This window comes from Sorex araneus, chromosome 3 (genome assembly GCF_027595985.1).
Source record: "Sorex araneus isolate mSorAra2 chromosome 3, mSorAra2.pri, whole genome shotgun sequence".
In the NCBI taxonomy this organism is placed as follows: Eukaryota; Metazoa; Chordata; class Mammalia; order Eulipotyphla; family Soricidae; genus Sorex; species Sorex araneus.
In genome coordinates, this window is record NC_073304.1 from 101790854 (window position 1) to 101818685 (window position 27832).

The window sequence follows — 27832 nt, forward strand, 5'->3', positions numbered from 1 at the left end:
CCTGAAAAGTCTTGCATTTGTTAACTTATACTGAGTGGTTTGTTTTGAAAGGCTTTTGAAGATAGAATTGACATACAAGAACTTGCACATATCTGAAAAGTACAATTTGATGAGTTTTCTCATGAGACTTCCACCACTGCCAACTGCAATGACATGTCCATCACCATGAAAGTTTCTTTGTGTCCCTTGCTATCATCCCCTGCCCCTTTTCCTTCCATCTTCTACAGGCATTCTATGTTTTCTTTTCCTTTGTTTTTGGCCAGCACCTGGGTCTCAGGCTTACTCCTGGCTCTGCACTCAGGGATCACTCCTGAAAGGCTCAGGGAACCATATGGGGTGCTGGGGACCGAATCCAGATCAGCTACATGCAAGGTAAGGACCTCATCCACTGTACTATCAATCCAATCCCAGTGCTTTTCTTCCGGATCAGAGCCTCCTAAGCAATGCTCACGGGGCCTGGATGCCCTTTGCATCAATTCTCAGCCAACGGGGCTGGCAGTTCAGAGTTTGTGAGACTGTGGTCTTTCCCAGGCACTGCAGTATCTGGGGATTACACAGGCCACCTGGGCAGTGCTCAGGACCTCCAGGCCACACTGAGCAATACTCAGGGATTTTATACCAGGCTGCACTTGGAGATACTCAGGGGACCATGTGGTACTGGGAATTGAACCAGGATCAGCTGCATGCAAGGCAAGCACCTAGATTCCTGTTCTATCTCTCTGGTCCTCCTACACACGCTTGCTACCATGGTCCTACTGGATTCTCAAGTCCATCTCTTTGATTGCTAGGTATCCAACAGCTTCTGCCTGCATTTCCATTCATTCCCTCTTTTCACTCCAAGAGCAGGAAACTCTTGGGGCAGTTGGAGACAATTTAGGGTTCAACTCCTTGTTTCACATCTCAGGGTATCACTGGCTTTGTTACATTCTGTACAGATCTTTTTCAGCAGTCTCATCTATGTCATCTGGTTTGTTTTGGTTTTGGTTGCCTCGGGTGAGCAGTTCAGGGGAAATCTGAACCTTACGCACGGCTTTGCCCTGGTTAGTTAAGAAGGTAAATCTGATCACTATTATGCCATCTTGGCAGGAAACAGGTCCATTTTTTTCTTTAACACTTTTGTTTAGTGTTATCTGTGGATATACTGTAATTTATTTATTCACTCTTGTTGATAGACTTTTGGATTATTTCCAATTTTGAGTTATTGTAAATGAAACTGCTACGAGTACTTCCATACATGTTTTGGTGGATACATGCACTCATTTCTCTTGGGTAAATACTTAGCAATAGAATAGCCAGGTTATTGAATGGGTCTATGTTTAGCTTTAGAAATGTGCTGCCAGTTTTCCAAAGGTTTTTCTATTTTAAACTCTCACCAACAAGGTATAAAAGTTCCAGTTGCTCCACATTCACAGTACTTGGCATTGTCCCTATATTTCATTTTAACTCTTTCTGGAAGCATCTCATCTTAATCTCTATTTCCTGAAAGGCTAATGATTTTCTCTGAGTGCCTTTTCATATGCTTATCTTCTTAAGTCTTCCACCTATTTTATAATTGCCTTGCTTACTTTGGCTTACTGATTAGTAAGGGTTTTCTTTTGTATCAGTGATATTCTAAATAGGAAGGTTTTGCCAAATGTAGTATTGTAGCTTGTAGCTATCTTCGCCTATCACTTATCTTTCAGCTCTTTTATGTTCCTCAATTTTAAGGTAGCGCCATTCTTTTTAAGGTTAACTCTTTCAGTATTCCAAGAAATCTGTGTGATCCCAAATCATGAAGCTATTCTTTCTTCTAAAGCATTACTGTTTTCTTTCTTCTTTTTGGCCACAGCAGAAATAAGTTTTATGTAACCAAAGGTTGCATTCTGCCCCTTAACATGTCCTTGTTAAGGGACAGGGGAAGTCCTTGCCAGCACATCAGCCCTAGGAACAGTGGGCCTGTGCCCTCCACCGAATGACCAGCTAATCAGTTAACAAAACAAATATTTCACTCCATCTTTTTGTTTGAACATTTCTATAAATAAAAAGTTAAAGAGCACTTCTATTTGTCTGGTGGCTCTAAGAGTGAATTTTTATTTCCTTCTTCTAGTTTTTCATTACTTTCTAAGTTCTCTATCATAAATACACACATTTTAAAATAAGCAGGTTGAACATTTGTGATTAAAGCATGTGTATAATATATAAGGTTTTTTTTTAATCTGTAAAACAAAATGCAATGTTTCATAATTCTTTCCTGTGGGGGTGTGGGGGAGCAAAAATACTTTCACAACAAGCTATGTTTTGGATCAAAGGTTAATTTCATGGAAAGGGCTTTGAAGTCAGAATAGAAAGAACCTATGAAAGAGATATTTGTGTGCAAACATCCTCATTCACTGCATCTCCCTGCAAACCCCACCACTCTTCGCATCTTCATACCTTTGTCTTACTATTTTCTTTGGTAGCCTCCCCGACTTAGTTCTGTTCTCCTTCCCAGTATCCTTTGCTCCAGTGAATGATTTAAAAATGGTTCTGGAGTCACATGGGTGAGTCAGTCTGTTTGTCTGGGTCTCATCCATGTATAAAAGAGACCGCATAGAAATGAATCTCTCTTTAACTATTTTCCCTTAACTTTTTTTCTCTTATCTGTTCAATGCTTATTTGATTATTTTTCAAGCATCTCAAGGACCCAGAGGAATATTGAATGATTTCTTTTGCCCAAATTAAAGATTAAAGATAAAAGATTATGTTGATGGTACACATGAATTATAAAGCATCATGATGAAGGAACATCTATTGGAATGTTAGTAGTACAGTTTCAGTAACTCAAGAGTACTACCTCTTATATATTTCCTTTGCATATAGGTATGGTTCTTATTAAAGTCTAGGTCAATTTTTTTCCATAATCTTGTCCTCACCTTACCTGAAAATAAAGGCATGGGGAGTTTTGAAATATAATCACATTTGTCAAATGTCATTACATAATGACTTAGAACAGAGGTTAGGCTGGGAAATCTTTGGTGATCTGTCATGTTGCATGAGCAAGAGGAGGCCCTCTGAATAGAACTTTCTGGAAAGAGCTATTTGCACTCTGCACCAGAGCTCCCTTCTGTTATTATGGGGCAGTCTTTACAGAGATGTATCTCATCATCAGAGCAGCATTTCGAAATGCATAGTTTACTTGACAGCATTTACAAATTATGTCTTTTCCTCAGAATAACTTACCCAACAGAAATGTTTCCATATGCTAGAGTTGGACACGCTATTGTAATTAGAAAGAAAAGGAGATGTCTTTTTCTTGTGGCTAGTTTTCATATATATACTAGGCTACAATATGAGCAAATTAGTAATGCTATCCCTTAAGAATTGATCATAAGATGGTTTTCTAATTCTTTCTGCTGCATTCTGCTACAGATTGAGATTGCATTTTGCCTCAAAATAATAGGTCAGCAGAAATTCAATTATGATTTATCTCAGTAATGAAAACAATTTGATAGCAATCATAATTCTTATGTTTTAATAAAACAATATAGATATTTTTTCCCTTTCAATACACTGTGTTCCTTAGTGTCCCAGGAGGAGCAACTTCCAACTTCAAATTCTGAAACTTGCTATTAACTCTTCTCTCTCCTGGCATTAGGAGAGTAGTGGTGGTCAACTGAGGGCCAAGTCCAGCTCTTGCATTTATAAATAAAGTTTTCCTGGAACACAGCCATGAACATTCATTTACACGATGTCTCTGCCTGTCTGTGTGCTGCAAAAGCAGAGCTAAGAACTTGTGATAGAGACCATATATCATCCAGAAAGAAAGGCTAAAATATTCCTAACTTGCCCCTCATTGGGAAAATTGCTTTTACAAGTAAGTGTCATCTCATGGAAAGTATCATGTTAAATGAAATGAGTCAGAGAGAGAGGAACAGACATAGAATGGCTATACTCATTTGTGGAATGTAAAATAACATAATATGAGACTAACACCCAAGGACAGTAGAGACAAGGGCCAGGAAGATTGCTCAACAGTTGAAAGCCTGCCTCATGAGTTGGACGAGAAGGTAGCTGGGATAGAAAAGGAATCATTAAGTCAATGATGGGGCTGGAGCGATAGCACAGCAGGTAGGGTGTTTGCCTTGCACGTGGCCAACCCGGGTTCAATTCCCGGCATCCCATATGGTCCCCTGAGCACCACCAGAGGTAATTCCTGAGTGCAGAGCCAGGAGTGATCCCTGTGCATCGCCAGGTGTAACCCAGAAAGAAAAAAACATGTCAATGATTGTTAGATGATGGTTAGAGGGATTGCTCGGGATGGCAGATGTGTACTGAAAGTAGATAAAGGACCAAACATGATGGCCTCTCAGTGTCTGTATTGCAAATCATAATGCCCCAAAATAGACAGAGAGTAAGAAGGAAACTGTCTTCCACAGAGGTGGGGGTGGGGGTGGGGGAGTGGCAGAAGGGATAATGGGGACATTGGTGGTGGAAAATGTGCACTGGTAGAGGGATGGGTGTTCTATTGTTTTATGACTGAAACTCAATCATGAAAGCTTTGTAATCGTATCTCACAGTGATTAAATTAAAAAACTTAAGCATCATCTAACTTCTTATCATGCAATAGCGACTGTCTGCTTCTGTCAGGGCTGCATCTGCTGTCAGGCTTTGGGGAATCTATGCAGAGAGGATGACAGCCACAGGTCCACACAACTCCAATAAATGTGAAGAAGAAATTCATCATCTTTGAAAGCACCGAGACTGGAGAGATGCTCAGAGGTCAAGGGTACAGGCCTTGCGTGCATAAGTCCATTCCCTAGTGCCATATGTTCCCTCCCTGCAGCACGGCCACGCCCTGTTGCTAGGCGGCCCCCAGCAATCACAGGGCTCAAGCAGTACAGCATTGCCTGATCAAGGTTGAAACCATCTGGCATGGTGTGCCAGGCAGCACCAGGAGTGGCCCTGGCTCCCTGAGCAAAACTGGGGCTGCACCCCCAAAAGAAAGAAGCATCCTAGCCTTCTTCTCTGGGGCAACAGCAATGACTGATCCTAGCATCCCAAACACAGAGTATTATATAGAAAAATTGTTATAAATTATGTGTTATCCGAGCAAAGGACTCAGTAAATTATTTAGAAAAACAATTGTTTCACAGAGAGTGAGAGAGAGAGAGAGAGAGAGAGAGAGAGAGAGAGAGAGAGAGAGAGAGAGAAGGGAATATGCCTGCCACAGAGGCGGGGGTGGGGATGGGATTGGGGTGTTGGGAGGGATATTGGGAACATTGGTGGTGGAGTGGTGGGGAATGGGCACTGGTGGAGGGATGGGTACTCGACCATTGTATTTATGACTGAAACATAATCACGAAAGTATATAAGTCTGTAATTCTATTTCATGGTGTTTCATTTAAAAATAAATAAAAAGAAAGATATTAAAAAAAAGAAAAGAAAAACAATTGTTTGTGGAGAGAGACCATTGAGCCACACTTAGAGGTTGTCCGGGTTTACCTCTCTTTTGTGCTCAGGGTTCACTACTGGCAGGGGTTCAGGCAACCCTATGTGGCACTAGGGATTGCACCTGGGTCTGCTGCATGTACCTCCCCTACTGATTATCCAGCTCCTAGGGAAAAAAATTAATCTATCTTTCTACCATATCGCAGTTATTACCAATGTTCTGATAAATAGGTTTGATATACCAAGATGCGACAACCTCTGCTATTGTTTTAAAGTAAAAATGTGCAGCAAAAATGCATTCATTTCCTCCTACAGCTCCAAAATCCTTCACTTGCTCAGGCATCAACTCAGAAACCTAAGCCCAAAGTCGCATCTACATATAATCACAGTCAGAGATGGATTCCTCCTAAGGAAAACCGCTCTCCAGCTGAGAACCTTCAAAATCACACGTGCTAGACACTTCCAAACTATAGCCGCAAGCAGGCACTGGACAAACCTTCCCATTCACGGGGAGAGAGGGGGGAGAGGAAAGGAATGCCTAATTCTGAATAAGCCCCAAACCCAATGAGAAACGTCTGTTGGGCTTTAATGCTTGAATTAGCCAATGCTTATACAATACAGGAGGCTGGAGGGGCAGGGAGGGGGCTTCTTGCCTGGCCCTGAGTTTCCAGTGAAATACTGCTCATTTCCTCGTGAGGCCTTTCAGGGCCTATATTCCTTCCTCACTGGGAGGATGTGCTCCTGCTGAGGGGCCTGCTGGGGAAGACTGAGGCTCTCTCCACCACGCCCCTCCCTCCCCGGTGGACTGTCACCTGACTCACTTTTCAGTGGCCTGACTCCTGACCTCACTGGCTGTTCCTAACACACACCTCCAAACTCTACCGGTCTTTGTCTTGTGATGAAACAGTTCCAAAACCACCCCCGCCAGGTGAGGTATTTACTTTGGCAGCATCTCAACTTGTCAATTTCAAGTTTCATCTTCGTTCTGTTGGGCTGCTAAAACAAGATACCCTGGAATGGTGGAGAAACAACAGGAATTTATTTCTCACACTCTTGGAGGAAAGAAGTGTGAGGCCAAGAGGTGGGGGCACCCAGGCCGCAAACTTCTCTCCATACCCTGGCTCCCAGCAGAAAGCTGCCAGAGGCGCCTGTAGCACTCACTAGGGACTAACATAGGCACCAATTCCTTCCCTGCCACTCAGGAGTGCTCACCCTTAAGACCTACACACCTCCCAAAGTTCTCACCTCCAAATCACATTGGTGATTGGGATGCTACTGCGGCTTGGTGGCATGGAGGAAGGACAGCAGAACACTGCATCATCCACAGCAATTGTCCTTTCTGCCTATGGCATTTTGCATGGGGAGGGTGCACTGGAGCGAGAGGCTTTACCTTTCCAAGTGACTCCAACCAAAGGATGTTTAGACCCTGGCCAGGCTTTCTACTCACTCAGTCATTCAACAGGTATTTTCCGAGCACCTCTAACATGCTGGGCTGTGTTCCAGGAGCTGGGATTATGGCCATGATCAAAACAGGCAAGATTCTACTTTTAGGCAGCTGACAGCCCTACTGGAGAAACATGGCCCTACAGGCTTATACCTGGCGTGCATGGAAAAACAAAAGCAGAGTGAATCCATGCATGGAAAGGAAATGAGACTGACTAGGATCATGCTGCTCTCAAGAAGGGTCGTGTGTAGATAGAAATGTGCATGGACTCTTTTCTCTGCCCCCATTCTCTTCCAGACTCCCCTTCCCTGAAAACCTAGGAAAGGATCCGATCAACTCAGTCACACTTTAATACACAGCTGCCCTGTGGTTCCTGTCCAAGTGTCACTTCATTAATTTAGACTTCAGGAGCTCCCAGATTACAGAGGTTTAGAGAACTTCTCGGAGTAATCTTGCATCGATTTTTTTTTTTTGCTGGGCTACTCCTAGCTCTGTGCTCATCCATCACTCTGGACTGTGCTCAAGGGACCAGACAGTCCACACAGTGCCCGGGATTGAACTAGAGTTACTGCATGTAAAGCAAAAGCCTCCACCCCTGTACTTGCTCATGGGGTCATGGATGTTTTTCTAAGGAAACATGCTACATGGCAGGGCAGCTGTAAGCTGGTTTCCATGACAATAAATGAATAATTCATTTTCTGTAAAACTCGTAGAGCCTAAGGGAAGTGTTACTGAGACCAGAGTAATAGAGTAAGTGGGTAGGGTGCTTGCCTTGCATGCAGCCAACCTAGGTTGGATCCCTGGCATCCCATATGGTCCCCTAAGCCCCACCAAGAGTGATCCCTGAGCCAGGAGTAAGTCCTCAGCACAGCAGGGTGCAGATCAAAACAAAACAAACAAACAAACAAACCAAAAAAAGTAGTGTGCCAGATACTGACTGTCTTGTTAAGGCCTCTTCCCAGCCTTCTCCGACTTTGGGGGCCCAAGGAGTAACCATGAAAGGTTTGTGTTTTCTTTGGGTTAGATTTCACTCATGATTGTTGCCAGCCAGAATTGGAGGTGGGCAAGGAAAAGAAAGGGGGAGGTCCTTATGTCCCTGGTGCCCACCCTACCCATGACTGTCCTTATGTCATAGGTAGATTCTACCACACAAGTCCCTGATGGGCTCCTCCTGCAGAACTAAAGCCACAGCAGGACACACTTCACGCCTATCCCGTACTCCTCCTCTCCACCTTCCCAGAAGGGCCCCCAGAAGATGTTGGAAGAACCCCATGTTGTCTCCCATTATTCCTAGAGGTGGGGGTGGAGAGATTCTGACTACTGCCCCCCTTTTTATCTTTTTGGGTCACATGGGCATTGCACAGGGGTTACTCCTAGCTCTGCACACAGGAATTACTCCTGGTGGGGCTCAGAGGATTATATGGGATGCTGAGGATAGAAACCAGGTTGGATGCGTGCAAGGCAAATGCCCTCCCTACTGTGCTACCGTTCCGGCCCCTCACTGGCCCTTTCACCTCCTTTGCAACCCACTCAGCTGCAAAGCCAGCACTGTCAGCCCAGAGGCAAACTCTGCATCCAGCTTCTCCTTTTCACTCCAGGGGTTAAGAGGGACATTGCAATAAAAGACACATTTTCTTTCACAGTCAGCAGTGACTCACTCTGAAGTAGCACCAAGCTCAGTGACCAGAGCAACCCACCCCCTCTTGTAGAAAGGAGGCCTGGACAGGCCGCAGCTTACCTTCCTGTGCTCAGTGGAGGGCTGTGGGCAGACCAGCTGGAATACAAGCAGCAGGACAGCAGAGCCCAGGACACTAAAGAGGCAAATCGACAACAGACAATGCTATGAGTATGTCCGGGGAAGCAGTGCAAACCCAAACAGCAGTATCTGCAGCCCACCAATGGAAGGGAGAGAACAGTTCAACCTGGACCCTGGGAGCGAGCCAGTGCAGATAGAGAGTCACGCCATGGAGGGGCTGATGGCACAGTGGCATGGATCAGGCTGTGATGTGGGACAGATCCAGGATCCTGTTCAACTTTCCCCACTTACACAGGACCTCTCTTTTTTGCTCCACACCTAGGGATCACTCCTGACAGTGCACAAGACACTACATGGGGAACCATTAAATTAAACTGGGGTTGACCATGTGCAAGGCAAGTGACCTGCCCACTGTACTATGTCTCTGACCCCCAGGACCTTGATTTTTTTGAGCCTCAATATCTTTCCTCATCCCTTGGGGAGAAAGGGAGAAGCTGGCTTGAGGTTCAGGGAGGACTGGGTAACATTAGGCACGATGTATGACTCAGAGCAAGAGCCTTGGGTGACTGCGTGGTCTTCCGCAAGGGGAAAGATCAAGGTCAAAGAGGGCCACTGAGCTAAGCAGGGAGTTTCCTCCCTTCCGGTCCAGGATTTCCTTGGAACTCTCCTTAGCCTGTCCTTGGCACCCTTGGCACCTGTGTTCTCCCTGGGCACAATTAGCTGTGTTAAGCCCACTGTCACCAGGCCTGATGAGGGCTTGTCACTGAAAGAAGGGAAGGTGTGGAAAGCAGAGTCATCTGCCCAGAGGCAGCAGGGTGCACCGGGAGCGTCAGAGGCTTGGGGTTCAGACACATCAGGCTGGAGCCCCAACTCCACCAGCCCCATCTCTCCTATGTGAGCTCAAGCTCCCCCTTTTCCTCAAGGATGGCAGAGGTCAAAGTCCTGACTCAGTGACCTAGGCAGAGCAGAGGTGAGCTGTGGCAATTTGTTTCAAGCCCCAAGGTCACTTGATTCAACGCATTGGTCTACTAGGTGTGGTGTGTGTTTGTTTTTATTATTTTCAGGGTTTAACTTGGAGCAGTTAAATGAATCAATTCAGTGATTTACAAGCAACATCACAGCGATGGAGACACGGTCCTGGAAAGCTCATCAGGCAGAGATGGAGAAGAGAAAGTTTATCTAAATCTGAGGTTAGAGCTTGTCAAGTGAGAACAGCTCCTAAGTACCCCAAATTTAGCCCAAATCCCATATGGCATGAAACCAGCCCGAACCCAGAGCAGAGGTGAGCTGTGGCAATTTGTTTCAAGCCCCAACGTCACTTGATTCAATGCATTGATCTACTAGGTGTGGTGTGTGTTTGTTTTTATTCTTTTCAGGGTTTAATTGGAGCAGTTAAGTGAATCAGTCTGATACTCTGCACAGAACAGATGTGGGCAGTCTAGCTGAGCACTGTGCCTGGGGGTGAAACACATGGGCTCAGAGCTGTGGGGACAGTGCTAAGTGTAGTGCTAAATGTATTATTTCTGTCACTCCACGATGGCATCTGGGGCCGGATGAAGCCTGATGACATGTGCTCCTGTTCCAGAGGTTAGGGCTGTACTGTCTGTTCAGACTGGAAAATGAATAAGTTAAATGTGGGTAGTCCAGAAAAAAAGCCCAACAAAGACAATGGCTCACCAGGGTAAGGGGACCCCTGAAGAAAGGTGATAACGGACATGGACTCCTAAGGACAGGATCTGGGGACCACCAGCGTTTCCTTCAGTGCTAGAATGGCCTGTGCTGGGGGACATAGGCCATTCTCTGTCTCAGAGGAGACCCTCTGAGAGAGGAAGCTCAGACACAGGCATTGCTAACTGGAGGATAGCAGCACAAGTGCCAATGGGTACGCTCTTTGCCCAGTCACTTTTCCCTCTCCACCACATCCTGGAGAAATTCACACTGGCCAAGGGAGAATGGAGTGTGAAGAAAACAACCAACCCCTTCTCTGGTCAGACGGTCTGCAGTGAGAAGAACCCAGTCTGAGGCCTGTAAGCAGCTTTAATGGCATGAGCTGGACTGGTTTGTATCTACTTACAGCTTCTTTTTCTTTTGAAATGTATAGGGGACTCCCCAGCCATGCTGGGGGAGGGGGCTGGGAACCTTTCCCTCAGTTACTCAGTTCAGCTATGCAGGTGGATAGTACCTGGTTCCAGTGATGGCTGGGCCTATCTCAGGGTGCTCAAAGATCAAACTTGGGACCTTGTGGGTAACAAATGTGAGTCCATACCTTGGAGCTATCTCCTGACCTTAGAAATTTCTTTTCAGTGTAGCCTACTTGTACTTAAAAGTCTTCCAAGTAAGGGATCTGGTCAAAAGAATAGAATGTGACTTTGGTGGTGAAGAGAACAAAAGCCAGTTGATGACTTGCCAAGGTAACACCAACAGAATTTTCTGTGATCATGGAAATCTTCTGGCTTTGTGCAACTCAGAGCCCAGTACTGGGCTCTGTCCTGTTCAACATAGAAGCTCACAGCGCGGGTCTAGGTGGCAAAGTGGCTGATGTCTTAGATCATGACTCGAATCTCTTCACCTACAGACAAGCATTCAATGGACTCAGCAAGCAAAGTCCGAGATTGGGGGAGGAGAACCACTATCTTCTGCTCATATGCCCTCTGGCTCCACTTACGCCTCTGGATGACAGTGCACAGACACCAAAACTCAGGGGTATAGGTACTTGGTCCCATGACTTGGGAAAAGTCTGCACTGGGTCTCTGTTTTCTCATCTGCAAAGAGGGATTGGGCCACCTCGAATGAAGTCACATGTGAGATCACATAGCACACAACCAGGCCTGCTAGTCTGAGTCCATTGTAGCATCCTCTGGCACTGTTGAGTCATTTGAAAAGCAAACCAGATTGGTATGGTTTTCTTTCCTTTCTTCCTTTTTTTCTTTTTTTCTTCTTTTTTTGCCTTTTGGGTCACACCCGGTGAGGCTCAGGGGTTCCTTCTGGCTCTGCACTCAGGAATTACTCCTGGCGCTGCTCAGGGGCCTATATGGGATGCCGGAGATCAAACCCAGGTCAGCTGCATGCAAGACAAATGCCCCACTTGCTGTACTATTGCTCTGGACCCAAGTTTTCTTTTTTTCTTAAGAAAACAAACTGGCTCTCTACAGGAGTGTCTACATCAGTCCTCCAAAGCTCTTGGCAGATACTGACTGCAATCAGGAGTAGCTTTGCATCCCTGCGCAACCTGGCTTGGACTTCCAAAACTCTTAGGGGGTGTTGAAGAGAGAGAGAAAGAGACAGAGAGACAGATAGAGACAGAGAGACCAAGAGACAGACAGAGACAGAGACAGAAAGAGACACAGAGAATGAAAGCCAGGAGATGAGAAGCTCCTACATCTCAGGGGAACTGCATCCCAGGTTGTTGGTTCTGTCGATGGCTCCTGCACTCACTCCTGGTGTCCACCCAGGGCTGTTCCTTCTCCATAAGGCTTTCCTGGCCTTAAACAAAGTAGCATTGCCTCTCCCAGTCCAGTGGATATCCTTTTCTCCACGGTACTCACTGGCATGCATTCTCTACCTTTTTGTTGCCAGGGTAGGGGGTGGAGCTCCCAAGCAGAGTTCAGGAGACCTGGGGCTCCACTGCTGATTCTTGCTAACCTGACTGGTGTGCCAATGTGAGGGTTCAAGGACACGGTGGTACTCGGCCCTGTGGTGCAGGGATTACCTGAATCAGCCCAGCATTCCTGGGAGTCTCCAGGGAGTGGTGACAATATGGTGCCAGGAATTGAACTTGAGTCAGGTAGCTGCTAGGTATGTGCACTCAGGGCTGTACTACTGTCTCTTCACCCCTCCATATTATTTTTATTCATTTCAATTTCTCCCTACAAGCCAATCAAATACAAGCTCCAGGGATCAGGGGGTTGGTTTGCCAGTACTTTCCCTCCAGCACTGAGCAGAGTGCCAGTATCATAAGGGCTTCATTCACTCAATGAGTAAATGAAGAGTCAATGTCGTGATGTATAAAATTTACATCAAAAAGATAAAAGTAAAAAAAAACATGTTCATAAAATGTACAGGCAACTTTGGGTGCTCTTTAGAGTTCTCTGTTGGGGGATTTACAGAAAACAAAACAAAAACAAAACAAAAACCACAGTGGTGCTTTGAAATATCTATGCAAACTCCTCCCCAAATTCTTTCTCATGGGATTTACATGACCTATAGCAGCCAAATGCTTGCAGGTGTCTCTTGCTTCGAAAATGCAACATGAGTGATAGTAAGATGTTTCAATGTTACTTTTTGTCCTCAAGTTGAGCCCCTACGAAGCTAAAATGCATCAGGATACCCCATAAAATTTATTCTGGAATAAAATCTTGGTTATTAAATGGGCTCTGCTCTGAATGGAATAGAATAAATTCCCCCAAAGGGGAAATTATTCTTTGGGCTGCAGTTACAGCAGCCAGCGCAATATATAACCCCAGGGGCTCGATGAACCCCTGCCAAGGGCTGAACACTTCCCACCCAGCTCAGCAGACTCTGTTAGCGTAGCCCATCCCACTCACCGAGCTCTCTAACTGGGAATCTGTCCCTGGGCCCATACCTCTTCGAAACAGGGACCAAATAGCCCTGATCCTTGTTCCTCCTGACCCATTTTGAAATTCATGTTTGGGGACTGGGAAATCGCGCGTGCGCGCGCGTGTGTGTGTGTGTGTGTGTGTGTGTGTGTGTGCGTGCGCGCAACTCATGTGTTATTTCACTTTGATAGTTTGCTTTGGCAAAGGACTCCAGTCTGCAAGGTTTTGACAGATTGAAGGCTACCAGGGCCTTTGGCAAACAAATCACATGCTCCCCTCCAGGCAGTGGGGAAGCCGCATTCCTACCAAGACTTTCCGATTCACCTTGCAATTGAAACAACCCAACGTTTCACACCAATCAGAGAAGGGGGGTGGGGGAACAGTGTGCTATTTGCTCAGTGTTGCTCTAAATTTTAAACACTCCATCATTTCATTTCCTCGTGTAGAAAATAATGCTCCTTGAAATTCAGGACAAGATTTACATCATGAAACTGGGGGTCTGGGCTTCTGTATTTGCCTTGGCCAACCGCATCCCATCCCACTATACAACCACCCTCAACTCCAGGTTGATATGTCATGGCCACTGTGTACCTGGGATTACATTCATAAACTCAACACCACTGAAACAGAGTAAGTGACAAAATAATTAAAACATCCTCCACTCCCACCAAAAAAAAAAAAAAAAAAAAAACCCTCCTTGCTTCTTTTCTTCGTCAGTTAAAACAACCTATGATCTATTAGGGGAGCAACCTGACCATTAATAAAATTATACTGACCTGAGCAAAAGAAAACAAAAATCTTAGCATTAACATGAACTCTCTACTTACATTTCAGATACAAAATTTTCTGCTCAGCAGGCATATATATTTACTACATTCACTCAACCTCTGCTTTTCTCTAATAGTAGAAAAGAGAACAGGCAGCGAGAGCTGGTGAGACATGCTGAGTGAAGTCAGTGAGAAGAAAAGAAACTGGGGCTGGAGCGATAGCACAGCGGGTAGGGCGTTGTCTTGCACTCAGCCGACCCAGGTTCGATTCCCAGCATCCCATATGGTCCCTGAGCACCGCCTGGGGTAATTCCTGAGTGCAGAGCCAGGAGTAACCCCTGAGCATCGCCGGGTGTGACCCAAAAAGAAAAAAAAAAAGAAGCTGGAGCGCTAGCACAAAAGGTAGGGCACTTGCCTTGCTCACGGTCAACCCAGGCTTGATCCCTGCACCCCATATGGTCCCCTGAACCTGAGCACAGAGCCAGGAGTGAGGAGTGAGAAGAAAAGGAACTGACACAGGATGATCTCTCGCATATGTAGTAATTCAATATACATGGGTCAAAGACAAAAAAAAAAAAACCACCCATACACAAAGGCAAAAAACCAAAAGGCCAAAGGCAATGCACCAGGAGAACTGATTCATACAATTGAGTTAGTGGGGATGGGAGTATGGAAGGGACAGCATCGGGGTCCTTGGAAATGGGTACACTCGTGATAGGTGTGGTGTTAAAATTATATGTTGGGAAACCACCATTAATAGAAGTGTAAATCACATAGCCTCAATCAATAAAAAAAAATTGAAGAAAAGAGAAAATTGAATAGGCACACCTAAATATGAAGGGCAGGAAAGAAATGAAGAAAGAGCAATAACAGAAACACCCAAAGATCAGAGGGAGGAAAAAAACTTCAGCAGTATATTATAATGAATTAAAAGTCAATAAAATATGTACCAGCTGGTGTTTAAAAAAGTAAGAGGGAAATAGAGGCAGTTCAAATGACTTGATGGGTTCCACCCATTCCAAAGCTCTCAAGTGTCAAGTGAAATCCCATCACCCACTTGATGGGGCAGAAACATACATAGAAAAGCAAAGTTTATCCTACTTATCAAAAGGCACACATACCTACTTAGTGGCAAAGCCTGATTTCAATGACAGCAGGGACACCATCGGCCCGGACCTTTCACCATCATGCTCTTGAGCCGCATGAGAATATAACATGCCTTAAAGCCAAGAACTTGTTATTTTATAGCCTCAATTTTCTTTCCCGCAGTACAAGGCTGTGGCTTCCCACATCTGTTTTCCTTGCTGTCATTGCTTGCAAAAATAATCAGAAAATAAGTGGATACAATAAACCTTCATTTACCCACTCTCACTAGAGAAGGTTCTAAATCATGTAATAATAAATAAAGGGGGGCATTTAAACCTCAAATTTAAAAATGCATTCTATTGGGGTTGGATAGATAATACAAGGAGTAAAGAGCTCTCTGTGCAGGTGAATGACCTCTGTTGGATCCCCAACACTACAGAGTCCCCTGGGCACTGCCAGAGTGATCCCTGAGCATCAAACCAAGAGTAAACCCTGAACATTGCCAGATGTAGCCAAAAACCCAAAACAAACAATAAAAAAGGCATTCACTTCATTTCTCCTATGTTCTTATACAGAGTCTGCTGAGTGTTCATGAACCTGTTCACCAGGGCTCATTTCCTGAGCATCTGTGTGCTTTTACAGCTCACAATGACTCTATGGAGCAGAGCTGGATGAGGCACTGGGATGATGTGAGCCCATTTGGCTCCCTCTTGCTCTCAGGCACAGCTACCCACAGCACAGATGAACTTGTGTCTTTGAAACTCATCTCCCTTCATCTTGGCTTCAAAAAACTCTAGACAACCAAGCTGCAGCCAAACTGAGACGGGGCTTCCCGAATTGGCCACGGGAAATGGCCTGTTGGGCTTTCCTGGAGTGAGATGTTTCCAGTTTAGGGCCTGGACGTAAGGACAATTCTGTTTGCAGGCTGGTCTCTATTGCTTCTTTCCAGGTTCTTTGCCTTTTGTGTTTTCCTTAGCCAGGGCCTCTGGAAAAGTGAGCATTCAGTCACAGATGCTCTTTTAAAGACACACAATCTCTGGTAAATCCCCCACTGTGGTGGTTTCCTTGAGGGACCTCTTTATTATCTCACTTTGTAGCTATGTGAACAGCACCGTTCAGTCCAAACTCAGGGATAGCTAATAGCAAGTATGAAAGGATGGCAAGGAAAGAGTAAATTGGCTTGGTGAGAAGAAAGGAAAGAGTAAGGAAACATCAGTCACCAAAAACATCCAAAGCACTGTGATGGAGACATTGTTCTATCGATAAACTGTTTATTAAGTGACCCCCACTCTCACCACAACTCCATCAGAAAACTCAGAACACTGGAAGAAGATGATATCCCTAAAGGAAACTTATACAAGTCGCAGTTAATTTTTGATCCCCCGAGGTCATTGTCAACCAAGGCACCTAAAACCACTTGGGTACACATGGAATGAGCAGTGGTAGCCCAAGACTCACACCTTGATTTCATCGAGTGCTTTTTGGTACAGAATGTTCTAGCAGATCCCACAGTCAAGGATTGAGTGAGGAGGATATATTCCAGGTGTAGGTCTGTGCCAGCATAAAGAAAAAAATCAATACTCTTGAAATGCTTGCCATCCTTTCATAGGTAGGGGATTGCCAAGGCAGCCTCAAAAAAACTATTTTATTTCTTCCTCGTCTCTATGCCTACCATTTCCTGGCTCCTACTGGCTTCCCACAAAAGATTGCAGCAGGTTCTTCCCTAGAACACTTGGACACTTCAACTTCCCACCAAATGGAGTGTGCTTTTCTAGAGTCAACTGTATTGACTGACAAATTGGAGCCAGTGGCCTTATAGTAGACAAGTGGTAGGCAACCCCACGTGAGAGAACATGCAAAGGAAAAAAAGAGCTGTTGGTAGTTTCTATAAAAAGAAGGGGGAAAATGAAGCTGAATGCTTTGGAAAGACTCAACAAAGGCAAGGATCCAAGAAAAAAGAAAGAAAAACGGCTGGCAAATTAGGTGTGGATGAGACAACTCCACATGATTAGGGTAAAAATAATAAAAATCTAGAATCATTTGGTACTCGGTTTGCTTTGCAAATGCCTTTCAATTCTCACCACGCTTTAAAGAAACCCAAATGGAAACCTTAGATAATGCTTGTGGGTGTGGTTGGTGCAAGAAAGACAATCAGGGGTTTGTGCTCAAAGAAAAGTCCGTGGCCCGACATCAAAAATAAAGCAGTGAGTGAATGTACATGTGTTTCATGTTAAAAATAAACTGTTCAAGGTGTGTAGGTACCATTTACATAATTTTCTACTTTAATCACCTTTTGTAAGTAGCTAATGATTCTGGTCAGGAAAGATACATTTTGAAGTTATGTCTTTTACCCAAAAGGTAACTATTATTTTCTTCACTCATTACTTGACAGATATTAAGCACGAGTCCGTGGTGGCTTGTGTGCCAGGTACACAATGTATTTCCTGGCTTATTAACACTATGAAGTTATACTTAGATGTTTGGGCCGGGCCTCTCCCCTCTTCTCCTGTGCCTCTTCGCTCCTCCACTTCCTCTTATTCTACTTCCATCATATCCTCCCTCTTCCTGCTTCTCTTGCTCATTTCTCTGTCACTGGCACAGAGATATGAACCCCATGTCTGTTTGCAGTAGCCACCCTTCTTTTTCAGGGGATTCTCAGTTTTGCTCACCAACCCTAACTCACACTGAACATTCTCTGTCTGACACTTAACAGTACTTCATCTCAATGTACTTCATCCTTCCTTTCTTTCTTCAGGGTCTGTTCCAGTTACCTCATAAACAGCCCCCTCTCATCATTCCCTCAGTTCCTTTTTTCCTAAATCTGTTAGGAAAGGGATTTTCTAAATCCTTTAGGTTGTATTTCTAAGCAAAGTAGCTGATAGGTACTATAATAATATTTCTTCTCTAAAGCATATATCATGAAAAAGAAAGATTTGGGGCCGGAGCGATAGCACAGCGGGTAGGGCGTTTGCCTTGCATGTGGCCGACCCGGGTTCGATCCCCGGCATCCCATATGGCTCCCAAGCACTGCCAGGAGTAATTTCTGAGTGCAAAGCCAGGAGTAACCCCTGAGCATCGCTGGGTGTGACCCAAAAAAGCAAAAAAAAAAAAAAAAAAAAAAAAAAAAAAGAAAGATTTTTTCCCTTTTTTTTCTGGGTGGGAATTTGACCATTTTTTGATGTGCTGGGATTTACAATTCAGTTCATTATGCTTTTCATACATACATCATTCCAACACCACACCCATGACCAGAGAGCTCACTTCCCTCCACCAGCGTCCCAAGGGCCCCCTCTGCCTCCCTTGAAATGCTCAGTTCTAGATACAAAATCCCCAGTTCCGGCAACTTTAACCTGTTGTTGTTCACTTACTGTATCTTTTTTAGCATATACATAAGGGATTTTTTCTTTTTAAATTAAATGTGAAGGTGGTGGCATCTGCACACATATCAATGAAATTCAAAACAATTATAAATTAAGTTGACAAAATAAAGTTTTTCCAAAACTATACATTTTTTCCAAAATTGTTTCTTTCTTTTTCTATAAGTATATACATTTTCAAAATAAATAGTATGACTAATTCTGTTCTGATACATTTTAAAGTTTATGTGAAATAGATAAATCCTAAAAATACAAATTTTAGTTGAAGTGAGGATACAAAAGCATTTTAAGGGGAAGATTTGAATAGGCCTATGGAAGCATATAAGTGTATTTTATCCACTTATATGCAAATTTCATTACTTCATGCTTTCTAACAGCTGCATAGTATTCCATTGTGTAGATGTACCAAAGTTTTTTTAGCCAGTCATCTGTTCTCGGGCATTCGGTTTTTTTCCAGATTCTGCTATTGTAAACTGTGCTGCGATGAACATAGAGGTGCAGATGTCATTTTGACTATACTTTTTTGCTTCTCCGGGGTATATTCCCAGGAGTGGTATTGCTGTGTCAAATGGGAGCTCAATTTCTAATTTTTTGAGAAGCGACCATATTGTTTTCCAAAAGGGCTGAACCAGTCGGCATTCCCACCAGCAGTGTAGAAGGGTTCCTTTCTCCCAATATCCTCTCCAACAGCAGTTGCTTTTGTTCTTTTGGATGTGTGCCATTCTCTGGTGTGAGGTGGTATCTCATAGTTGTTTTGATCTGCATCTCCCTGATGATTAGTGATGAAGAGCATTTTTTCATGTGCCTTTTGGCCATTCGTATCCTCCTTGAGAAAGTTTCTGTTCATTTCTTTGCCCCATTTTTTGATGGGGTTGGATGTTTTCTTTTTGTAGAGGTCAACCAGTGCCTTGTATACCCTTGATATCAACCCCTTATTGGATAGGTATTGGGTGAATATCCTTTCCCATTCTGTAGATTGCCTTTCTATTCAGGTAACTGTATCTTTTGTGGTGCAGAAGCTTCTTAGTTTAATATAGTCCCATTTCTTTATTTCTGTTTTTACTTGATTGCTCAGGTCCGTGTCATCTTTGAAGATACCTTTGGCTTCAATATTGTGGAGGGTTTTTCCGACCTTGTCTTCAATGTACCTTATGGTTTGTGGTCTGATGTTGAGGTCTTTAATCCATTTTTATCTGACTTTTGTGCATGGTGTTAGGTGGAGGTCTAGGCCCATTTTTTTGCATGTGGCTGCCCAGTTATGCCAGCACCATTTATTGAAGAGATTTTCCTTGTTCCACTTCACATTTCTTGCCCTTATCAAGGATCAGATGATCATATATTTTGGGTTGCATGTAGGGATATTCCACCCTGTTCCATTGATCAGTGGCTCGGCCTTTGTTCCAGTACCATGCTGTTTTAATTGTTACTGCTTTGTAGTAAAGTTTGAAGTTGGGGAGTGTGATGCTTCCCATTGTCTTTTCCCCAAGAATTGCTTTAGCTATTCGTGGGCGTTTATTGTTCCATATGAATTTCAGGAGTGTTTGATCAATTTCTTTGAAGAATTTCATGGGTATCCTTATAGGGATCGCATTGAATCTGTCTAGTGCTTTGGGGAGTATTGCCATTTTGACAATGTTAAGTCTTCCTATCCATGAGCAGGGAATATGATTCCATTTTCTCATGTCCTCTTTAATTTCGTTGAGTAGTGTTTTGCAGTTTTCCTTGTAGAGATCCTTTACTTCCTTAGTTAAGCTGATTCCTAGGTACTTGATCTTCTGGGGCACAATTGTGAATGGGACTTTTTTTTTTAATGTCACTTTCCTCTGATTCGCTATTTGCATATAGGAAGGCCATGGATTTTTGGGTATTGATTTTATAGCCTGCAACTTTGCTGTATAAGTCTATTGTTTCTAAGAGTTTCTTAATGGAGGTTTTAGGATTCTCTAGGTATAGAATCATGTCATCTGCAAATAGTGAGAGCTTGATTTCTTCCTTTCCTATCTGTATACCCTTAATGTCTTTTTCTTGCCTAATTGCTATTGCAAGTACTTCCAGTACTGTGTTGAACAGAAGTGGTGAGAGTGGGCATTCTTGTCTTGTCCCTGATCTTAGAGGGAAGTGTTTCTCCATTGAAGATAATGCTTGCCATGGGTTTGTGGTAGATAGCTTCAACTATCTTGAAGAAAGTTCCTTCTAAGCCTATTTTGGTGAGAGTTTTCATCATAAATGGGTGTTGGATCCTGTCAAATGCTTTCTCTGCATCTATTGAAATGATCATATAGTTATTATTTTTACTTTTGTTGATATGATGGATTATGTTGATTGATTTCCGAATGTTAAACCATCCTTGCATCCCCGGGATGAATCCTACTTGATCGTGATGTATGATTTTTTTATGAGTTGTTGGATTCTATTTGTAGTATTTTGTTGAGAATCTTCGCATCTGTGTTCATCAGGGATATTGGCCTGTAGTTTTCTTTGTTAGTGGTACCTTTGTTTGCTTTTGGTATTAGGGAGATATGAGCTTCATAGAAACTGTTTGGTAGAGTCCCTGTTTCTTCAATTTCCTTGAATAACTTGAAGAGAACTGGCAGAAGGTTCTCTTTAAATATTTGGAAGAATTCGCTAGTGAATCCATCCAGGCCTGGGCTTTTGTTTTGGGGAAGACATTTGATAACAGTTTCAATTTCCTTGATATTGATGGGTCTATTCAGGTATTCCAAGTCATCTTGATTCAGTTTTGGGAGATTGTAGGAATCAAGGAATTTGTCCATTTCTTTTAGATTCTTTTGTTTCGTGGCATAGAGATTTTCAAAGTAGTCTCTGACGATCTTTTGAATTTCATTGGTTTCTGTTGTGATATTCCCCTTTTCATTTCTGATTTGGTTTATTAGGGTTCTCTCTCTTTCTTTCTTTGTGAGTCTTGCTAGTGGTTTATCAATCTTGTTTATTTTCTCAAAGAACCAGCTCTTTGTTTTACTGATCTTTCGGATTGTCTTTTGGGTTTCCCTATCGTTAATTTCTGCTCTAAGTTTTATTATTTCTTTCCTTCGGTCTGGCTTGGGTTCCTTTTGCTGGTCCTTTTCTAAGATCTTGAGCTGTGAAGTCAAGCTCTCTATGTAGGCCCTTCCTCCCTCCTGAGGAATGCTTGCAGGGCTATAAATTTTCCCCTTAACACAGCTTTAACCGCGTCCCATAGGTTCTGGTAGCTTGTGTATTCATTCTCATTTGTTTTGAAGTATCTTTTGATCTCTTCCTTGATTTCCTTTTTGATCCATTCGTTGTTCAACAGGGAGTTATTTAATTTCCAGGTGTTGGATTTGGTGCTCCGTATCTGTGTGTGCTTAGCTTCTATTTTCAGTGCATCATGGTCCGAGAAGATGGTTGATACAATTTCTATCTTGCTGATTCTATTGAGGTTTTGTGACCCAGCACGTGGTCTATTTTGGAGAATGTTGCATGTGCACTAGAGAAGAATGTATATTCTTTCTTTTGGGGGTATAAAGCCCTGTATAGGTCAATAAGCTCTCTCTCTTCTGTTTCTTCCTTCACGGCCATTGTTTCCTTGCTTAGTTTTGTTCTTGTCGATCTATCCAGAGGTGATAAGGCGGTATTGAAGTCTCCAACTACTATTGTGGTGCTAGTGATGTCCTCCTTAAAGTTTGTTAGGAGTTTTTTTTAAATATTTAGCTGGTCTCTCATTAGGTGCATATAAATTTAAGAGTGTGATTTCTTCCTGTTGTACATATCCCTTGATGAATAGAAAATGACTGTCACTGTCCCTTCTAATCTTTTTTCAGCCTGAAATCTATGTTGTTAGATATCACCCCAGCTTTTTTGAGGGAGTTGTTTGCTTGTAGGATTGTTTTCCATCCTTTGACTTTAAGCCTGTGTTTGCTCTGACTGTTCAGGTGTGTTTCTTGTAGGCAGCAGAAAGTTGGGTTTAGTTTCCGAATCCATTTTGCTACTCTGTGTCTCTTGATTGGTGCATTTAGCCCATTGACATTGAGAGAGATTATTGTCATGGGTTTATGTGCCATCTTTCTGTAGGGTTTGTTGTTCTTGTTATGGTTTTTCTTTGTCTTGCAGCAGCCCCTTTAGACCTTCTTTTAGGCTTGGTTTTGAGTCTATGAAGTTCCCGAGTTGTTGTTTATCCGAGAAATAGTGTATGGTTCCTTCGAGTTTAAGTGAGAGTTTAGCCGGATAGAGTAATCTTGGTGAGACGTTCATTTCATTGAGCTTTTTCACTATATTCCACCATTGTATTCGGGCTTGGAGGGTTTCTTCTGATAGGTCTGCTGTAAATCTAAGGGGTGATCCTTTGTATGTGATTTCCTTCTTTGACCTTGCTGCTTGCAGTATTGTGTCTCTATCCGCAGCATCCATCATTGTGACTATGATACGCCTTGCAGTTTTTTTGTTGGGGTCCCTTTTAGTTGGCACCCTTCGGGCTCCTTGGATCTGGATGCCTGCATTCTCCAGCTCTGGGAATTTCTTAGCAATGATGTCTTTAACTGTGTTTTGTTCATTGGGATTAGTTCCCTGTGCTTCTGGTACTCCCATGATTCTTATGTTGTTCCTTTTGAGGTCATCCCCTAGGACTCTGATTCGCCCTAAAGCCATTTTGAGGTCTTTTGCCATTATTTGTTGTTGTTTGTAAGCTTTGTGCAGGTCATCTTCAAGCTCACTGATTCTGTCTTCTGCTGCAGTCATTCTACTGTTGAGGGCTACTACTGAGCTTTTTATTTCATCTACCCATTCCTTTAATTGTGTGACTTCTCTTCGTAGCTGTGAAATTTCTGCTCTCATTTCTTCCTGTATTTTCTTGGTGGTCTGTTCCAAGACTGTGTTCATATCCTCCCTTAGTTTGTTGGTTGTCCGTTCCTTGGTAGCTTTGAGTTCCTCGATCATCTTCACAATTTCTTCTCTGAATTCTTTATCTGATAGGAGGTTGTATTTGTGGGTGCCCTCTATTGAGGTGTCTGGAATCTCTTCATTTTCTCTTTGTAGTGTGTTTTTTTGATGTTTCTTCATGTTGTTATGGAACAATAGAGGTGAAACCTCCTGATTCTATATCACTATTCCTCTTGCTCCAGGAGGGGATTCTAGGCCAGCTAAATCAATAATGGTAATCTTTTCCCCCTTCTAGAATAGTTCCTTACATTACTGTGATCTTCCTAGCTTATGTAGGGCTTCTAGTCAAGGCTTGAGGCTATGATGTGCTTATGAGAGCTTTGTGTACCTTCTTGTATTCTTGACACTTTTTCTGGAATTAGGATGGGTTAATGGCTTATTGGCATATAGTGATTGAGATGGCCAGCTTATTCTTCGAGTACATAGATCATAGAGATTTGTGACCTAAGTGTGCAGTATAGAAGAGGGGGAAGAATAACTGCGGCCGCATTAGCAGCTGCCAGTCCGAAAATAGACCACGCCCCTTTTGAGGCCACGCCCCCTGACGTAGAGGACACTCCCCCACCAGCCAATGGGCTTGACCCCAGGATTACCTGGGGAGGGGAGTGGTTGACTAGAACGGTGTGCACAGAGGCAGGCGGCCCGAGGACATGGACCCCCACCCTGGCAGTCCCCCAGGCTGGGCGGAGCCGGCGTGAAGTTCTTTCAGAGGGGCCGCTTCTCAGCCTTTTGGCTAAGATCAAGTGTAGTATTTTCACTGGGACTTTTCCGCCCTCTTGGATCTGGGTACCTATATTCCTCAACTCTGGGAAATTCTAAGCTATGATTTCTTTAACTATCACTTCTTCATAGAATTTGCCTTCCTGTTCTTCAGAAACTCTGAAGATTTCAATATTGTTCCTTATGAACATAGTTCTCTAGTGTGCTATTCACTTATTTTCAGACATTTTTCCATCTTCTGTTGTTTTCCAGAAGTTTCCTGCATCTCATCTAGCAGCTTCTTGAACTTTTCCTCAGCTGTTGTTATTCTGCAGCAGCTCAGCCTTCTATGGAGTTTTTTCTATCACCTACCATACGCTTCATTTCTGTCCATTCTAAAGGCAGTTTTTTTGTTTTGGCTCTCATACTCTCTTGTGTTTTGCTATCTGTGTCATTGTTTCTTTGAGCTCATTAAACATTCTCACTATGGTGTCATTAAAGCCATTCTCTAAGAATTTATAGAGCTGGTTGGTGCTGGCTTCTGAATTATTGTTTTCACCCATTAAACTTGGTGGGATTCTCTGCATCTTCCTAGCTGAAAACAAATTATTAGGTCAAAACCAGAGGACCTGCCCTCCAGCCATCAATCTGCAAAACCCTTCCAAAAGTCCAGAGCTCTTCTTCATCAGATCCAGAATGCTCTGTAACCTCCCTAGTGACAACTGCATTTCTTCCAAAACTATTGCTCAAAATCAGAATCAACAACACTTTACTTCCTGCCACTTGTTCAGTATTTGCAAACGTTTTGGTGGCCTCTTATTTTACATTTCAAACATTAAGCATCTTCACCTTGAAGAAAATTTGGAGAGGAATGAAGCCAGCAGGCTGGAGGATCTAAGGAGATTCTGAGGGCAGCATGACTGTCATACTGCTTACAGGAAGGAAATCATGTTGGCACTGACCCCACACAGAAAAGAGTAGATGTGCACCCCAGAGCAAGTCTACAAGAAAGACAAATTCTTGTGTGTCATTTAGCGTAGAGAACGCTCTAGTTTGTAACAGGTATTCCCTAATTTAGCACTTTTATGCCTATTCTTGGATCAGGGTAAGTCTAATGACTGAACTGGCAATAGGATTAGTCTTGAGGTTGGTGTTAGGGTTAAATTTGCAGAGGCTTTAGGGTTAGCTTTTCCTGTGTTCATACTTCAGAATGAGTGGTAAGTATATGGAAATGGAAAGTCCTTAAATTGGAAAAATAGATGGATTTTGGCAACAGTAAAGGTCAAGCTTCATACAGTTTAGGGTGAAGATTCAGCCTATGATTAGGGTTAGGGATTATGTAGGATTTAGGTGTTAAGCATTGTGGTATCCGAAGCAATAAAAATAAATGACATATCGGGTGATTGTTAAATTTGGGCACATTGGAAAGTTTGTGCCTATTCTTGGACCAGGGCTAGTATAATGATTTAATTAGCAATAGTATTAGCCTTGGCCTAGGGTTTGAGGTAATAGCTTTTTGTGTGTTCATATTTCAATATGAATGGCAAGAATGGGAATCCATTAAATTTAGGAAGATGCTAATGGGTGTGAAATGACAAATGGATAGAACTCTCCAGGGAAAGTCTCCTAAGAAATCATCAGGACTTATAATGTCTCTGTCTCCGTTCTTCCCCCAGACACAAGTGGCAAGGAGTGGCCCTGTTCAAATAATCACTTCATCAAGATCCTTCACTACAGGCCTGTCAGGATTTCCAAATTCCCCTTGCTGGGCAGGAAAAGCTCACACTAGTTTTCAGCTACCTCCACCCTATGTGGGCAACTTCTCATAATGACGTCCAGCTTGGAGGAGAGTGCCTCAGGACTGCCATGAGGAGAGATGGCCTCTAACACAGATGAGCACAGTAGAGACTAAGTCTGCTGTGGTCGTGCAGTGACCCCAGAGAACAGATGCACTTCAGACTGTCCTGGGATCTGAAAACTGTCTGGCACAACTCTCACAAACTGCTTGCAGAGTTCATGTCCTAAAATATCTTTTTAATTCCTCACCTTTGCTTTAAAATGCACACATGCAGGACCCGGGACATAGCTGGAGTGCATGTTTTGCATGTAGGAAGCCTTTCAATCCCTAATCCTGCACAGTTACCCTAGTAAAGTATGTCTCCCATCCCCCCCCACACACACACATTAGGACAAAAATGCACAAATGTAGATTATATAACAAAATTGACCCAGCAGAAATTGGGGCTATCCTATTAATAGTCAATTTTTGCAGAGGTCACAGAAAGGAGCTTAACCTGACTTCTCTGACTGCTTGTTAATGTCATTGATGAAAAAATAGTGGTTTCTCACATGTCTCTGCATGTAAAATTACATAAATAACCATAAACCAAGGTTCATGCACACATACATGCATACATGTCAGGCGTGGGTTCACGAGCATCTGCTGGGCAAATGTGCTGGTTGGGCAATCACATGTGGCACCATGCTGTAGTCCATTTTACTTTTTAATGTCGTTTGGTCATTTGGGACAGCATTTAATTATGCAAAATCAAAATGACAAGAGATCCTTAGTGATACAACCTTGAAGCCCAAAGTCCTTCCTTCCCCTCATCCCATACACTAAAGTTCTTCTCTTAAAGCGTTCTGGGATGGCTCAATGAATTTTATTGATACCCATGACAGTCACCTAGCTGTATGATTAAGTTTTTCTTAATCTAAGGACGGAAGCAATAGTACAGTGAGTGGATGGGTGCCTGCATTGCATGCAGCAGACCCAGGTTGGATTCCTGGCACCCCAGATGGTCCCTTGAACCCCTCTGGGAGTGATTCCTAAGCACAGAGTCAGAAGTAAGCCCTGTGACTCCAAAAAACAAATAAAATACTTTCTTAATCTATAGCTATAATGAGTGCAAAATAAACTAGATGCCAAGGCTTATGTAGAGGTCGGTGTCCATAGAGTCTGACTTCAATTTTTTTTTGTCAAAGCTAGTCATGGATCTCCCAGTATATAAATATAAAAAATTCAGACTTACAAAATAAACTTGTATAAATTTACCTAAAAGGAAAATGAGAGAGAAGAGAAGAGAAGAGAAGAGAAGAGAAGAGAAGAGAAGAGAAGAGAAGAGAAGAGAAGAGAAGAGAAGAGAAGAGAAGAGAAGAGAAGAGAAGAGAAGAGAAGAGAAGAGAAGAGAAGAGAAGAGAAGAGAAGAGAAAAGTGTCTACCATAGAAGCAGGCTGTGGTGTGGGGGGCAGGTAGGAGGAAAACTGGGGACACTGGTAGCAGGAAATGTACACTGGTAAAGGGCTGGGTGTTGGAACATTGTATGACTGAAACGCATCATGAACAACGTTGCAACTGTGTATATCATGGTGATTGAATTTAAAAAATAAATCAGTTTATCTTAATAAACTACTGCTACCGGCTAATTCTTTTATTGAGAATTTAAACAGGATTTTGATAAAAGAAATTTAAAATGGGTCTATCAGTATACTGAAAAGTTAAAAAATAGCTTCAACAACAAGGAACCCACTTCATAATATAAGGCCTTTTTCTTGACATTGCACTGAATGGGGCACTCAGGGGCTAAACACTCCAAGCATCAACCCTCTGATCTAACAAATAGAGATAATGCCACTTGTTCTGCTTATCTAGCCTGGCTACTCCCAGGATCTAACAAAAGAATGAGTTGAAAGTCAGAGATAAGTCAAGTAGAAAGGCCAACAAAGGTCACCTTTGAAGCTCACCCAATGAATTAAATCAATATTGGTAGCAATGTAGTCAGTAGACAATGCTTTTTTGTTTGGGGTTTTTGTTGTTGTTGTTAGAG

At 43.1% G+C, this 27832-nt stretch overlaps 1 protein-coding gene across 1 annotated transcript in view; it reads right to left on the reverse strand.

Moving 5' to 3' along the window:
* THSD4 (thrombospondin type 1 domain containing 4) overlaps nt 1-27832 on the reverse strand; it is a 627447-nt gene that overhangs the window by 567346 nt on the left and 32269 nt on the right. Inside the window, 1 exon segment of the mRNA XM_055132044.1 lies at nt 8589-8661. Coding sequence (XP_054988019.1) covers nt 8589-8661 — 73 coding nt within the window.